General features: G+C 34.6%; 1 protein-coding gene across 1 annotated transcript; it reads right to left on the bottom strand.

Annotated features, from left to right (window-relative positions):
* Positions 1-8,929: 8,929 nt before the first annotated feature.
* On the bottom strand, positions 8,930-10,399 carry LOC113766250. Its single transcript, XM_027310460.1, has 2 exons — positions 10,023-10,399; positions 8,930-9,389 (listed from the first exon to the last, which is right to left on the bottom strand). Exons 1-2 carry the CDS (start codon positions 10,397-10,399, stop codon positions 8,930-8,932), a joined length of 837 nt encoding a protein of 278 aa, XP_027166261.1.
* Between the last annotated feature and the right edge of the window lie 3,215 nt (positions 10,400-13,614).

The following is a 13,614-nucleotide window of genomic DNA, read 5'->3' as shown; positions in this document are numbered from 1 at the left end:
GAAATGTCGCGCCTCATTTTTCGCTATGAAAATCGTATTTACAAAAGATATGATTTTTATTGAAAAATAAGTAAAAAGGACATAAAATGGGACTTTAAAAAATGCGATAGTTTGGATCCAAAATTGAGTCCAAAAGGGATTTTAAGAAAAATAGGAGTCGCCACTTGGTATTGAATTTGGGTGTACCAAATCACCCAAAAATGTTTTTAACAAAAACAAGAATAAAACTCTTTTCAACAACTCCAGGTCTTTAAAAATAAGAGAAAATGAGTTCGGAGTTCACGATTGAATAAAGGGAAGGCAAAGGTTCGATTGATTCGAATCTAAGGCACCCTTTCAACCTATTCTAAATTAGTTGCGAGATTAGTCGAAATTTTCTTAATCTAACCCTTAAATTTATCACGTTTGGATGTTTCCTACATGGATGCAAACCTAAATTTATAGAAAATATCGAAAGGGACAAAATTTCTATTCAAGGGTTTAATTGATATCAATCGCATTAATTGCGAGGGCCAAAATAATCCCTTGAAAGGGTCATGAGTATGTGAATAATAAAATTCAAAGAAAAGAAAATTAAATTAAATTGTATATCTAGATATAAGTGGTCAAAGAATAGAGATGCAATACAATGGGTACGGGAAGCAAAAACTCGTGACATAATTTTCTTATTCAGAGATTAATGGGCTATTTAAACTAAAAGTTATAATCACCCATTTCTCATGTACAAAGAGCAATTCTTCTAATCTAGTCAAGCAAATGAACTAAATTATCTTGTAATTTCTTAAATGATGTGGAATCCTAAATAATATGATTAACATATATAGAGGGTAGAGGGTAGAGGATAATATAATAGGAAATATCATGCAAATAAGAGAAAAAATGTGCATGAAAATGTAATAAATGTCATGCAAGAGATGAATCTAACGCATGAACGATCTAAGGGTTTAGCGTTGGACTAACTCATTTCTAAAGAACCTTACTAGCATTGGACTATCAAGTAGGCGGAAGGAGAAGCCACAACTAGCGTTGGACTAGTGTGGTGACGTCATGCATTAATAATACATAGTAAAACAAATAAGACATAAATTAAAACAAATAAACACATAAGAACACGTAGCACGTAACACGTAAATATAATATTTAGATGCAAAAATTCTAAGGAAAGCAGATAAAACATATAACACATAAGCCACATAAAAACACAAATCCTACCTATTACAACGGAGAATCAAACTACAATCTAAAATCGGAAAATATAAGAAAATAAACCTATCTATTCTATCTATTATAATAGGAGACCTAATTACAATCTAAAGTGGGGAAAATATGATAAAATAAATCTATTAATCCTATCTATTACATTGATCTATCTAATTACAATTTTTTGCAAAAATATTACATATCTATTACATCTTGAGGTATTTAAACACCTCTCAAATAATTATGAAATTAACTAAACAATCATAAAAAATTTGAATGATCATTTGAATCAAATAAATAGCTAAGCATATAAAAATGGGAGAACTGCACCAATCGTCCCTCACATATCACAGATGTGAAAATTTAGTCCCTCAGAACAAAAATGATCAGTTTTAGTCTCAAACAAACAAAAAATGATTACCTTTAGTCCATTTTCACTTTTCCGACCAAATTTTGGCCGGAACTCACTGGGTCCATATGCAATGCCCAATTTTGAAAAGGTAAAAGTGGCAAATCACCTTACTGTTGACCACAAATGTGATGCTAGTACCAAAATTGCCATAACGCTGCACTTAGTGTCGTACAAAGGCAACAACATAGTAATGCAAAATGTATTAAGACCAGGATCTGTCATTTTCCTAATCCATGCCATCGCTTTCTCTTACCATACATTTTGTTTTTGGGTTATTAGCATAATAATTTGTTCTTCTTAATTGCCACTCTTACTATTATTCCCTCAAACAACACAATACAAAGCCCACACTAAAATACAAAATCACACCTATTTCGCCTCTTTCCTTTGCTCTTATTCTCTTCTCTCCCTCTATTATTCTTGTACAGAGTCAAAGCTACTATGGGGTGGTCAAGAATGGGAGAGGAGAAGAGACTCGTGAAGAGGCCAGTAAGTACGTTGTTTTGTTTCTTCCTTTTTTTTTTTTGGGCTTTAATGCTGTTTTCTATAGTGACTTTCTCTATCGATTCCGGGTGGGTTCTCTGATTTAATTGCTATGCTGATACTTTTGCTACAACTTTGCGCTGATTTGTTCAGTATTCATCACTTGTTTCGACTGTTTGCGCTAATTCCGGGTGGTTGTTGTGCATCACTTGCTGTGCTAATTCTGTCGTGCTCAAGTCTTCTTCTGGAGTTTGAATCCATCTTATAGTCAAGATCCGGCCGATCCCAGCTTCTAGTTTTAACTGTAGCTTCTTCAATTGTCTACATTGTAGTTTCATGGCCACAATTTACCTACTAGTGATAGATTCTGGGATTTTTTATTTTTTTATTTTGCTACCAAGGCTTTTTTGCAATTTTTTCTTTTGGTTTATTTGGTTTAAATGAAGGACTCGTGTTTGTCTGCTAGTTGAACTGGTCTTGTACTCTTCTCTGTTAATATGAACTATTGCTGGGATATTCTGTTTTCGGCTAGTTTGGGCATACATTCCTCTCTTGCTCCAACGTGGTACTTGGTAACAAGGTCATTATCTAAACTTGGTAAATCGTATGCCTGCGGTAATGGTGCTTGCACCAGCACTAAAATTTGTTTTATCTACTTCTTTGATCGTCTTCATCTCATTAAGTTCAATCCTTTCTTTATGCTTTCCCTGCATATTCTTTTAATCTAGCACAGTGGAATACGCCAATGCTATACTGTTGAATTGCTGGGTATTAAGATTTTGGGTTGAGATGAATTGCAAATAATGGTGGGTTAGTTTTTGTGTTTTTTTATGAATGTTTAACTAAAGTTTTGTACAGTTGGTCCCTCCAATAATTGGTCAACGGTGATTTGCCACTTTTACCCTTTAAAAATTGGGCATTGCAAACCGGCCAAAATTTCTTCGGAAAAGTGAAAAGGGACTAAAGGTGATCATTTTTTGTTTGTTAGGGACTAAAACTGATCATTTTTGTTCTGAAGGACTAAATTTTCACATCTGTAATATGTGAGGGACGATTTGTGCAGTTCTCCCTATAAAAATATATAAACACATAGGAGCACGTAGAAGCACATAAGAACATGTAATTGATATTTAAATAATAATAGGGTACCTCCCTTTTGAAGTGGTGACTAAATGGAGCCAATTGCCCTATTTATACTCAAAATGAACAAAAGAATCATGGCATCAATTTAATTGTCAAACATAAAGAAATTTATGAACATCTAAAAATTACAAGTTAAATATATCCAAAAGTAACATAATTAACTGTTAAAGTAAAGAAACAATTATAATAAAAAGAGTCAAAATTCACTAGTAGGGGTGGTAATTTCCGACACGATCTGAAAACACGACATGAATCTAACACGAAATTAATGGGTTTGGGTTTAGATTTTGAGGATTCGGGTCAGACCCGATAAACCCGAAAAAAAAAAAAAGGTCCAAATCGGGTTGATCCGCTAACCCGTTTCTAAAATAAAAATAAATAAATAAATATTAAAAACTTATTCAAAGACTAAATAGTAAATACCACTGCACACCAAAACAACAATTCACATTCACTTGACTTGGCCGGCCCTATTAATTTTTCTAGCTTGTAGGTGGACTGTTTAAGCAGCAGCCAAGGAAGAAAATTTGAAAAGTTGCCCAAATAGTCAAATGTTGTCACCTGATCCTCACCCGAAGCCGAAATCTTTCTTCCTCTTAACAGTTCACTACTTCACCTAACCTAAATCTTTCTTCCCCTTTTCTTCAAAACGGCAAAACCAGAAAGGGCTGCCTTGCCCTTCACTAGTTCACCTCACGGTTCTCACCTCATCACCTGTCACTAGCAGACGGCGGTTAGAAGCAAGCAACGGCTTTTCTTCTCTGAGGTCTGAGCAGCAAGCAATTCATGATCTAGATCGATTATTGAAGAAGCGAAAAATGTATGCAGATTTACTGATTTAGATCGAGCTTAGCTTCTGCATGTTTTAGTATTTTGACCATCATATTGTTGAACTAGTTTTCTTTTCTATTCTCTGTTTCAGAGATGAAGAAAAAAGAAACAGGTGTTGTTATTCTTAGCCAAGGTAGATGATTTGGTCTTAAATTCATTGTATCTGATTAGCTGCCTTGTGTTGTTGCTAGTGGCAATTTGCAAGCCAAATGCAACAATTGAACCACTGGGATTAGTTTCTATTCTTATGGTGTTTTTTTTTTAGTTTGGAATTGATTCTGTTAAAAATCATAGCCAATAAATCAGTAAAATGAAATTAAATTTTGGGTCGTTTTGGGTCAACCCATTTGACCCGTCAACTCGAAAATTTTGGGTTCAGGTATCCTGACCCGTTTCAGGCTAATGGGTCAGGTTTGGGTCAGCGAATTTTTGGTTTTCTCGGGTTTTAACTCGACCCGTCAATCCGATTTGAACCCGATTGCCACCCTTATCACTAGGGATTGAATTGCAAAAATTTAAAACTTTTGCAATCAAAAAATATTTTTCCAAAGTTTAGGGGTCAAAATTAAATAAAAGATAAAATTCAAGGATCAAAATGCAATTAATTTAAGGGTCTAAGTGAAAGAAATTTAAAATTTTCTAGGTCATAGTAAAATTACTCAAAAAATGATGGGCTAAAGTGTAAAATTCGTTTATCTGATTTTTGTAAGAAAGGGGTTTAGGCCATTTATTTTTATTTGCTTGGGCCGGACGGCTTCGGGCCAAAGGAAAAATACGGGCTATTTTCATCAAAACAGAAGAAAGTCCAAGAGTAAAAATTATTCCTAAGCCCAGACGAAAGCCTAGAAAAAGAGACCTCTAGCCCAACCGAAAATCAAGAAACAAGCCCCCCACAAAAAAAGAACCAGCCCAAGTCTTCTTCTTTTTTTTTCTTCCTTTTCTTTGTTTTCCTTTCTTTTCTTTTTCCTTCTCTTCTTTTTCTTCTTTTTTCTTCTTCTTCCGCTCCGGCAGGGCCAAAGCCTCAGCCGCTGGCTGCCGGCAAATTTTTCGATCACAAAATTTCACCAAAATACACCCCCACTCGATTTTTCGCGTAGAATCCATTTTTGGGTTTAGTTTTTACTAAAAAATGAACCGAAAGTGGTGAAAATGCCAAAAAATAGCCTAGTTTTTATTTTTTTGAAATCATTATAACCTTCACCAAAAATCATAAAATATATTCCAATATACTCCTTATGATTTTTACAACATAACTATAAGTTGAAATCAATCAAAAACAACAACAATATGACAAAATTAAAGCAAAACAGTCCAAAAATAAAGAAAAATTGTTCATATACTTCTAAGGTTCAAAACTTCAAAAACTTTGGATAACCAAACATTTTCGGACCTATACTAGCTAATGGTCATCGATTTTGACAAAAAAAATACATGCACAATATTTAGCTTTTTAATTCATTTTTTCATTTGAGGATTTTTTTCAAACACTTGGCATACATACACAAAATTTATTTCTTTTCTCATTAATCTAGTTTATGTCTTGCCTAACAACACAATGATAACAAAACCAGCAAGAGAAAGAAATAAATTAACAACTAGACATGCTTATAATATAACTAATTAAAAAAGAAAAGGCTGGAAAAAGAAATTAAAAAAAATGAAGGGAGATACCTCAATGAGAGTATTAGTCCCTTGTTAAAATTTTTGATGAAATTTCCAAGCTTCAATCCAACCGGTTGCTGCCCTTTTTTTATGTTATGTGTGAGTGTGTTGGGAGAAAAAAAATGGCCGAGAGTGAGTGAGCTTGAGGGGGTAAGTTGGAGTCTTTTTGTCTTCTCTTCTTGCCTTTTGAGGGAGAGGCCGAGAGCTTGGTCAAGAGTTGGGGTAAGTTGGTTCTTGTCAAAAGTCAAAGAAATGAGTAGAGTAGTTTTTGTCAAATGATGAATTTTGTCCCAAATGAAAAGAAAGGTAAATAGAGGTTGAGTGTAAAAATGGATTAATAGTGCATTTGGTGAAACAAAATGATTAGGATGATTTTTTATTTCTTGATTTTCTTTTTTTGTTGTTGTTTTCTTCTTTTTTTTTGTTGTGTTTTGTTTTTTCTTTTCCTAAAACAAACTTGTAAAAATGAGAAAAATGCACAATAAAATGCAAGAAAATAAATATCTCATTAAATAGAAAAAATTCAAGAAAACATTAAAAATTGACAAAAATTTGGTATCTACAGCTTGTCCCTCTTTGTCCAGAATTTCGAAGAAATTCAAGACAAAGACGTAGACACCAAATTATTTACATGTTTATTCTAACTGCACCTGAGCTAAAATAACAAGCCAACACTTGATTAAAATTATTGAACAAAATGATGCAATGATGTTGTAAAAGACGTGACCGAACTCGTGTAGAGTTGCCTACATATTCCGTCAGGAGAATCATGTCAAATGTAGTTCGAATATAAATGAACCACAATAAAACAAGTGCATTGACTATTTGTGATGTTTGCAGGGTCGAAAAAGTTTGAACTCTTAGAACTTCTAAACATGAAACACAAAATGAATGAGAAAGTACAGTTATTAATCAAAACAGTCAAAAAAAGTAAATTATCATAATTAGAAAAAGATGCGTGGAGGGACGCGGTTACGCTCCAAGAAGGGAGACAGAAAGGTGCGCGGCGGACGCTGAAACTCGCCAACAGAAAAAATTAAATTTGATTTGTCAAGAATCTAGACTGTTCAGTGGAACTGAATCCAAACCCAAACGCCTAATAAGAAAATGAAAATATACTCGAAACCTAGATAATTAGTGGGATAAAATAACAGATTAGTGGAATAAAATTCGAACCCAATTAAATAACAGATTTGTGGGATAAGACTCGAGCCAAATTAAATGCCAGATTGGTGAAACCCAATTAAATGCAGATTGGTGGGATAAGACCCGAACCCAATTAAATGCAGATTGGTGGGATAAAACTCAACCCCAATTAAATGCATATTGGTGGGATAAGACCCGAACCCAATCAAATGCAGATTAGTAGGATAAGACCCGAGCCCAATTAAATGCAGATTGGTGGGATAAAATCCGAACTCAATTAAATACATATTGGTGGGATAAAATTTGAACCCAATTAAATAACAGAAGAAATGAAAATGCAAGTCATGTACTATCAAATTGGAAGATTAAAATGCATGTTGCTCAAGAATAATAAATAATGGCAAACTTACTTGGTGGACTTACAACCTTCTTGATTTTTCAAACTTTAAAGAAAAGGAATGGTGATTTTTCTTTCCTTTCTTTGGAAATGTACAGTCAAGTTTGGAACTCAATCCTTTTACAATTTACCTTAGTAGAAACATGCTTAACTAAATCGGTGTTGTATCACATATTTTCACCTACAAAAGGAAAAAACAAGAAACAACTGTGATGAAAACACTACCACCACCATGTGATCCCTTTGCCTTGAAAATCGTGTAAATATGAGTTTCAATATCGACAAATTACTCCCTTAGATTTGGTCCACTAACTCTCCAGAATCTTTGCAACTTTCTAATATCAATTATCCCTACTTTATTATCATAGGGCCTTCAATTTCATGACTCTTCTGGGATAAATTATAGGGGATTATCTTTTGAATGAGACCCAATAAATGAGAAATATAAATAATTAAAAAATGTATTATTCGTTGTGCAATGATGTTGATATGAAATAAACAATGATACAGGATAACTAAATAGAATAGTAAATAGAATAGCAAGATAAAATTGTTGGATTTATGAACATGGGTCCAATGATCAAAAGTTTGATACATATTTGGAGGACGGCCTTTCATAAAAAAAAAATGCTCCATCTGACCTCTTCAACATCATCTATTTTGGAATTCATTGTCGGCAAAAGAATAACAGAATGAAAGAGACCCAAATCAACACAATCACCAGCTTTCAGACCTCAACATTTTGTCCTTCGTTCATGATCCTCTTGTATTTCAAAACCCTATCTTAGCGCCCTTTCGGATTTTCACTAAGGTTACCCTCACCCTTTTCTCTTTTTTCTTTTTGTTTTGTTTTGTTTTGTTTTGTTTTGTTTGTTTTTCCTTTCTCTCTTTTTTTTTTAAAAAAAGAAGATGCCCTTTCAAGTTTTCACTTTGAGACATAGACAAGACAATTTTAACCCAACTGTATCAATCCAGCCATATGGTGGCAATTAATGGCATCAGTGAGACAATCCTCTCTGACATGTTTCAGAAAGTTGTATTTACATTATTTGCCAATTAATCAAGGAAAATTTTCCTCAAGGTACTGCAAAAGACGAAAGTCGGTGACTTTTGGCTCTTGTAATTAGGATCAGATGGAGTATTAAAGGAAAGGTTAAGATTTGAAAGTGGATCGTATGATGGATTTGGAATAATTTGACATAGCATTCTTTCAAGAAAACTTGCTCTGGTGTAGGGCTGGAAAGAAATAAAAATTTTACTCCAGTTTAATTCTAACCGAACTTCTCTATTTTTCTTTTCTTTTTCTCTCTTTTTTTTGTTCTTGTTTTTCTTTCTTTTTTCTTTCTTTTTCTTCTTCTCTTTTTTTTTTACAAAGAAATAAAATTGTTCCAATATGGGGTTAGTGATCTCAAGGGGCTACCAAGTGAAAAGGATAAGTTATTCTGAAAAGTTAAAAAGGAAAAATTAAGGATAAAAGGAAAGAAAGTCTGCTTTAAGCTCGTCCCTTGTAGTAATTTTAAAGAAAATTTGTTTTTGAATAATCAAATGAAAAAATTTTTGCTCATGTTTGCATTGATTGGTTGAGAAAAAATTTGTCCGTCTATTTCTATAAGAATAAGTGCTCCTCCGGGTAGTACTTTCTTAATAATGAATGGTCATTGCCAATTGGGAGCAAACTTTCCTTTAACCTCCTCTAGCATTGGAAGAATTCCTTTTAAAACCTTATCTCGGACTTCAAACAAACAAGGCTTAGCTTTTTTGTTATAAGTACGAGCCATTCTTCGCTGATAACATTGTCCGTGACAGACGTCATTCAACCTCTTTTCATCAATTAGAGACAACTGCTCATAGCGTTCCCTGACCCATTCATCTTCTTCTATTTGAGCTTCCATTAGAATGCGTAAGGAAGGAATTTCAACTTCTGTAAGCAATACTGCTTCCATTCCATACATAAGAGAGTAAGGAGTTGCTTCGGTGGAAGTCCTAATCGCCATTCTATATGCCATCAATGTATAAGGCAGTCTTTCATGCCAATCCCGGTGTGCTTCTACTATCTTTCTAATGATCTTTTTCAAATTCTTATTTGCGGCTTCCACAACTCCATTCATCTGAGGCCTGTAAATAGCAGAATTTTGATACCTGACCTTAAACTATTCACATAACCCATCCGCCATATCATTATTGAGGTTGTTAATATTATCACTGATCAATGCTTCCGGTACGCCAAAGCGACAGATGATGTTATTTCTCAAAAAATCTGACACCACTTCCTTAGTTACATGCTTATAAGATACGGCCATCGAATTCCAAAATGGTGACATTCAAGGGTCAAGGATTTTATTTGTAGCCATCTGAAAATAAATAAAACATACGTAATAAATAAATAGAAAATAATTTTAAAGTGCAGGAGAAGTCCTCAATTCCATTGAATTCAAAGTTCACCGAAACTTCACAAAATGACAAATATATAGATATGATTGCTATTTAAAGATATCTAACCCAAACCTTTATTTTCGTTTCAGTAATTTCCTTGGATGAATCAAGCTATATTAACTGAAACGAAAATAAAGGCCCAAAAAACAAAAGCAAATTCTTTTTGACAAAAGATCCAGACTACAGCCCTATCTGGATATGAATCTATACCAAAAGACAATCCCCTTAAATTTATCAAAATTTTCTTCAAGAGGGAAGATAACCAGCAGTCCAATTTTGAACGGTTCTTTCAGAAATCAACAGAAACTCTGAAACCTCTGATGACCCTTCCTTGCAAGTAACCCAACGAACAATTGTGATACATCTATTTCAACCTCTTCAACAAGATCCTCCTTCTCCGACATGATTACCTCTTTTTCAAGCACAAGAGATTTTGACTTTTTCTCAAAAATATCATCTATATTTTTAGTCATGGATTCTTCAGTAGACAGCAGTTTTCTCATTCTCACATGATCAGCTTCCATTATGTCAAACAGCTCAGTTTCATCTATAATGAACTGCGTGGGGTCGACAAAATCTTTATTAGCAATGATAGCCCCTACTGTGCTCCCATGATCAGGTAAAGGATTCTTACTGATATTTGGTCTCTGTTCTCCCTTTCTTCTGAGAAGGATGTCTCCAGAGTCAATCATATCGTGAACTTATGTTTTCGAGCCCAACAATTGATAGTGGTATGACCTGAACTTCCAGAATAATAAGCACATATTGATTGTGGATCATAACCGGTAGGAAGACCTTTGGGATAGAATTTGAGAGGAACAGTGCCAATTTTTCTAGCTACTTTTAATTGCTCATACAATTAATCAATGGGTCAACGCAAATTGGTGAAGATTTGAAATTGCTTTTGAGTTTGAACTCCGCTGGTTTGAAAATGATTTTGAGTGGAATTATTATTTAGTAGGGTTGGTCTGGAATGGTAAATGGGACGACGGTGATTTTGAAAGATAGGTTATGAGGTTGGAGGTAATGGTGAGGTATTCAAGTAATTTGATTGGGAATGATGGAATTGGACAGTAGTGTGATAAACTGATTGATAGTTAGGGTAATGTGGGTAAGGGACAGAATAGATGGGATGGTTTCGGATTTTGGGTCTGAAAAACTGGCCTAGATCCCATATAAAAACAGTTTCTCCTTCTTTCTTTTTAAACGGGGGTTTTTTCCCATTGTTGCTTTGATTCTGTAGAGCATCCAATTGCAACTTCAATGCCGATACATTAACAATCTTTCATGCCTTGATAAATTCATCGTGCTCCTCCAACTTATTAATAATAGCAGGAAACGAACTTCCAGTCATGCGAAAGATTTCTTCAAAGTAGGGTGGATCATGAGCTTTGATGAAAGTACGAACAATCTCCTCCTTAGTCATAGGAGGCTCCACTTTGGCAGCTAACTTTCTCTACTTCTTTGCATAGGTTTTGTGGTCTTCCGATGGTTTTTTTTTTGTACCCTCAAGTGTTGTTCGCGTCGGTGCCAACTCACAGTTAAATTCATATTGCTTTACAAAAGTTGTTGACAGATCCAACCAGGTCTTGACCTCTCCAGACTTCAATTTTGAATACCAATCTAGGGCAACTCCCTCCAAACTTTTCGAAAATAGATGCATAGGTAAATTTTCATCATGCACGGGTTTACCTAACTTATAGGCAAACATTTTGAGATGTGTCTTAGGATTTTCAGTTCCATCATACTTACTAAATTTGGAGATTTTGAATCCCAATGGCAGCTGAATATCTGAAAAAAGACACAATTCATCGTAGTCCAACCCAACATGCCTGCTCAATCCTTGATTCTTTTTCATAAATTCATCGAATTGATCCAACCTTCGCAACAAGCCCTTGTCAATAAGTACGGGTTGTTCTTCCATCGCTGCATTTCCTTGAGATGCAGTATCTCACACAAAAGGTTCTGTAATGTGGTGATGGTGTCCCTGAGGGTTGGGGGGAGTGTTCAGATTGGCTTGTGGAATGGTTTGAGGGATTTGACTAGTAGTTGGGTTCATTAAAGTGTAATTTGGATGCACATAAGAAATGTCTGAATTCAATCGGGTGAAGGTATTTTCAAGAGGATTAGTGAAAGGTGGAAAGAAAGTTGCTTGGATATTAGATGTGTGGGGTGGTTGATGGTCTTGTGCAGGTGAGTGATTGTCGACAGGTTCTTAATCGTTCGGGACATCACCACCACTATTGCTTGCAACCAATTGATCAATTATCCGCTTTTGTGTAGCCATTTCAGCACTCAATTCATTAAACTTGCCAAGTACCTCACTTAACTGAACTCCCAAAGCAGTCAAATCCGATGACACAACCATAGCAGATCCTTCCGAAGTTTCTGGCACTGAACTCATATTTACAGACTGTCTCAAGACTCTACTTCGAGACCTAGTGATAATGAGACTCCTTCGTGAAGCTATGTTCAAGAATCCCTGAGATAGTGGAGGAGAAACTAGTTCAGAAATTTATTCTTGACTAGACCTGTCGAGCTTCTATTTCAAAAGAAGAAAAGGAAAAAGAAAAAAGATAAGAGTTAGGAAGTATTTAAAGAATTTGGATGCATGTCCTATGGGGAGCCCTTTTCTACCAAGGGTTGGACTAATATGATAAATGCAATCCTTTAGGGCAGGCACTAGACAATACATGATGGATCCGATCAATTTACTGGCATTCAACTGAAAAGCAATTTAAGAATTTGGTTAATTAAAATGGCAGGAAACATTTGAGTTAACAGAATGAGGACAAAGTCCGAATGGATTGATTATTTTGGTTGGCACAAGAAGAGATGTCAAAAGTCAATTTAGTATAAAAGAACCTACTCTTGAAAAGATTGTAATGTCTCGACTAGTTTCTTTAATAAAGCATGGATCGAAACCCTAAAAGAATATAAACTGATCAAATGAATTGAACGAAATTGATGGTTCGTTCAAAAATCGAATGGATTGCCAACTCGTTTGTAGTCCTAAATTCTATAGTTCTAATTGCAATGCATTAATCTATGAGTTTTCTAAAATTAAGATTTGACATCAATATATTTATTATCCCAACAACAAGGAATCATTTGTGAATTTCTTCAATGAATGTCCTTACGCAAGGGATTTTACCAACTTTGACAAAACGGCCAAAAAGTGAATATTAGAAACTCATCTTCTAATGTGCAAAAGTTACTCCATCATCTTTAATGTCATCATTATGGACAAGATCGGATCTTACCTTATCTTGTGCACTACCCTTTTAGATGGTACAAAAATATAAACGTGCAAGTTTCATTGGATTATATATCCGAAATAAAATGATAGTTTATTTCTAATACGGGATTCCCTAAGTGGCATTCTCTCTATGGTTAATGCATGATGACGGTTTATTAAAGTGAATAAATGTGCAAAACGATAATTGAAACATTATCTAAAAGTGCCCCATTTAGATATCGGGGCAAGTCTAAAATGACATGCATATATGTCTACATAGTATTAATGCGATAGACTGAAATTTAGACATACTATTTACAAAAGGTGGTCTACCCTAAGTGAGTACCACGGCAGAACTTTTATTTTTAGAGCATATGAATGCAATATAAGAAAAAATAAAACAATGGTTAGTTTATTTGATAAACTACACATAACATATTGGAGCAATAAAATAATACAAAAATATAAAATAAAGAAAAGAAAGAGGGGTAGAATCTCTCCCCTCGTGTCTAGTGTTCTTAATAGGGTATATGAACGCTCTATCCTAGGTGATTTCTAAATGAATGCATAAGGTTGAGTTCACTAATACATTTAGACTCGATAAAGTTTCAGGTCCCCAAATCTTCAAACAAAAGGGCGAAGGGTCACCAATCCCAAAACTCTTAGTCG

The sequence above is a fragment of the Coffea eugenioides genome, chromosome 3 (assembly GCF_003713205.1).
Source record: "Coffea eugenioides isolate CCC68of chromosome 3, Ceug_1.0, whole genome shotgun sequence".
Lineage (NCBI taxonomy): Eukaryota > Viridiplantae > Streptophyta > Magnoliopsida > Gentianales > Rubiaceae > Coffea > Coffea eugenioides.
Note: the sequence above shows the minus strand (reverse complement) of the source record. Positions and strands in the feature narration are given on the sequence as shown.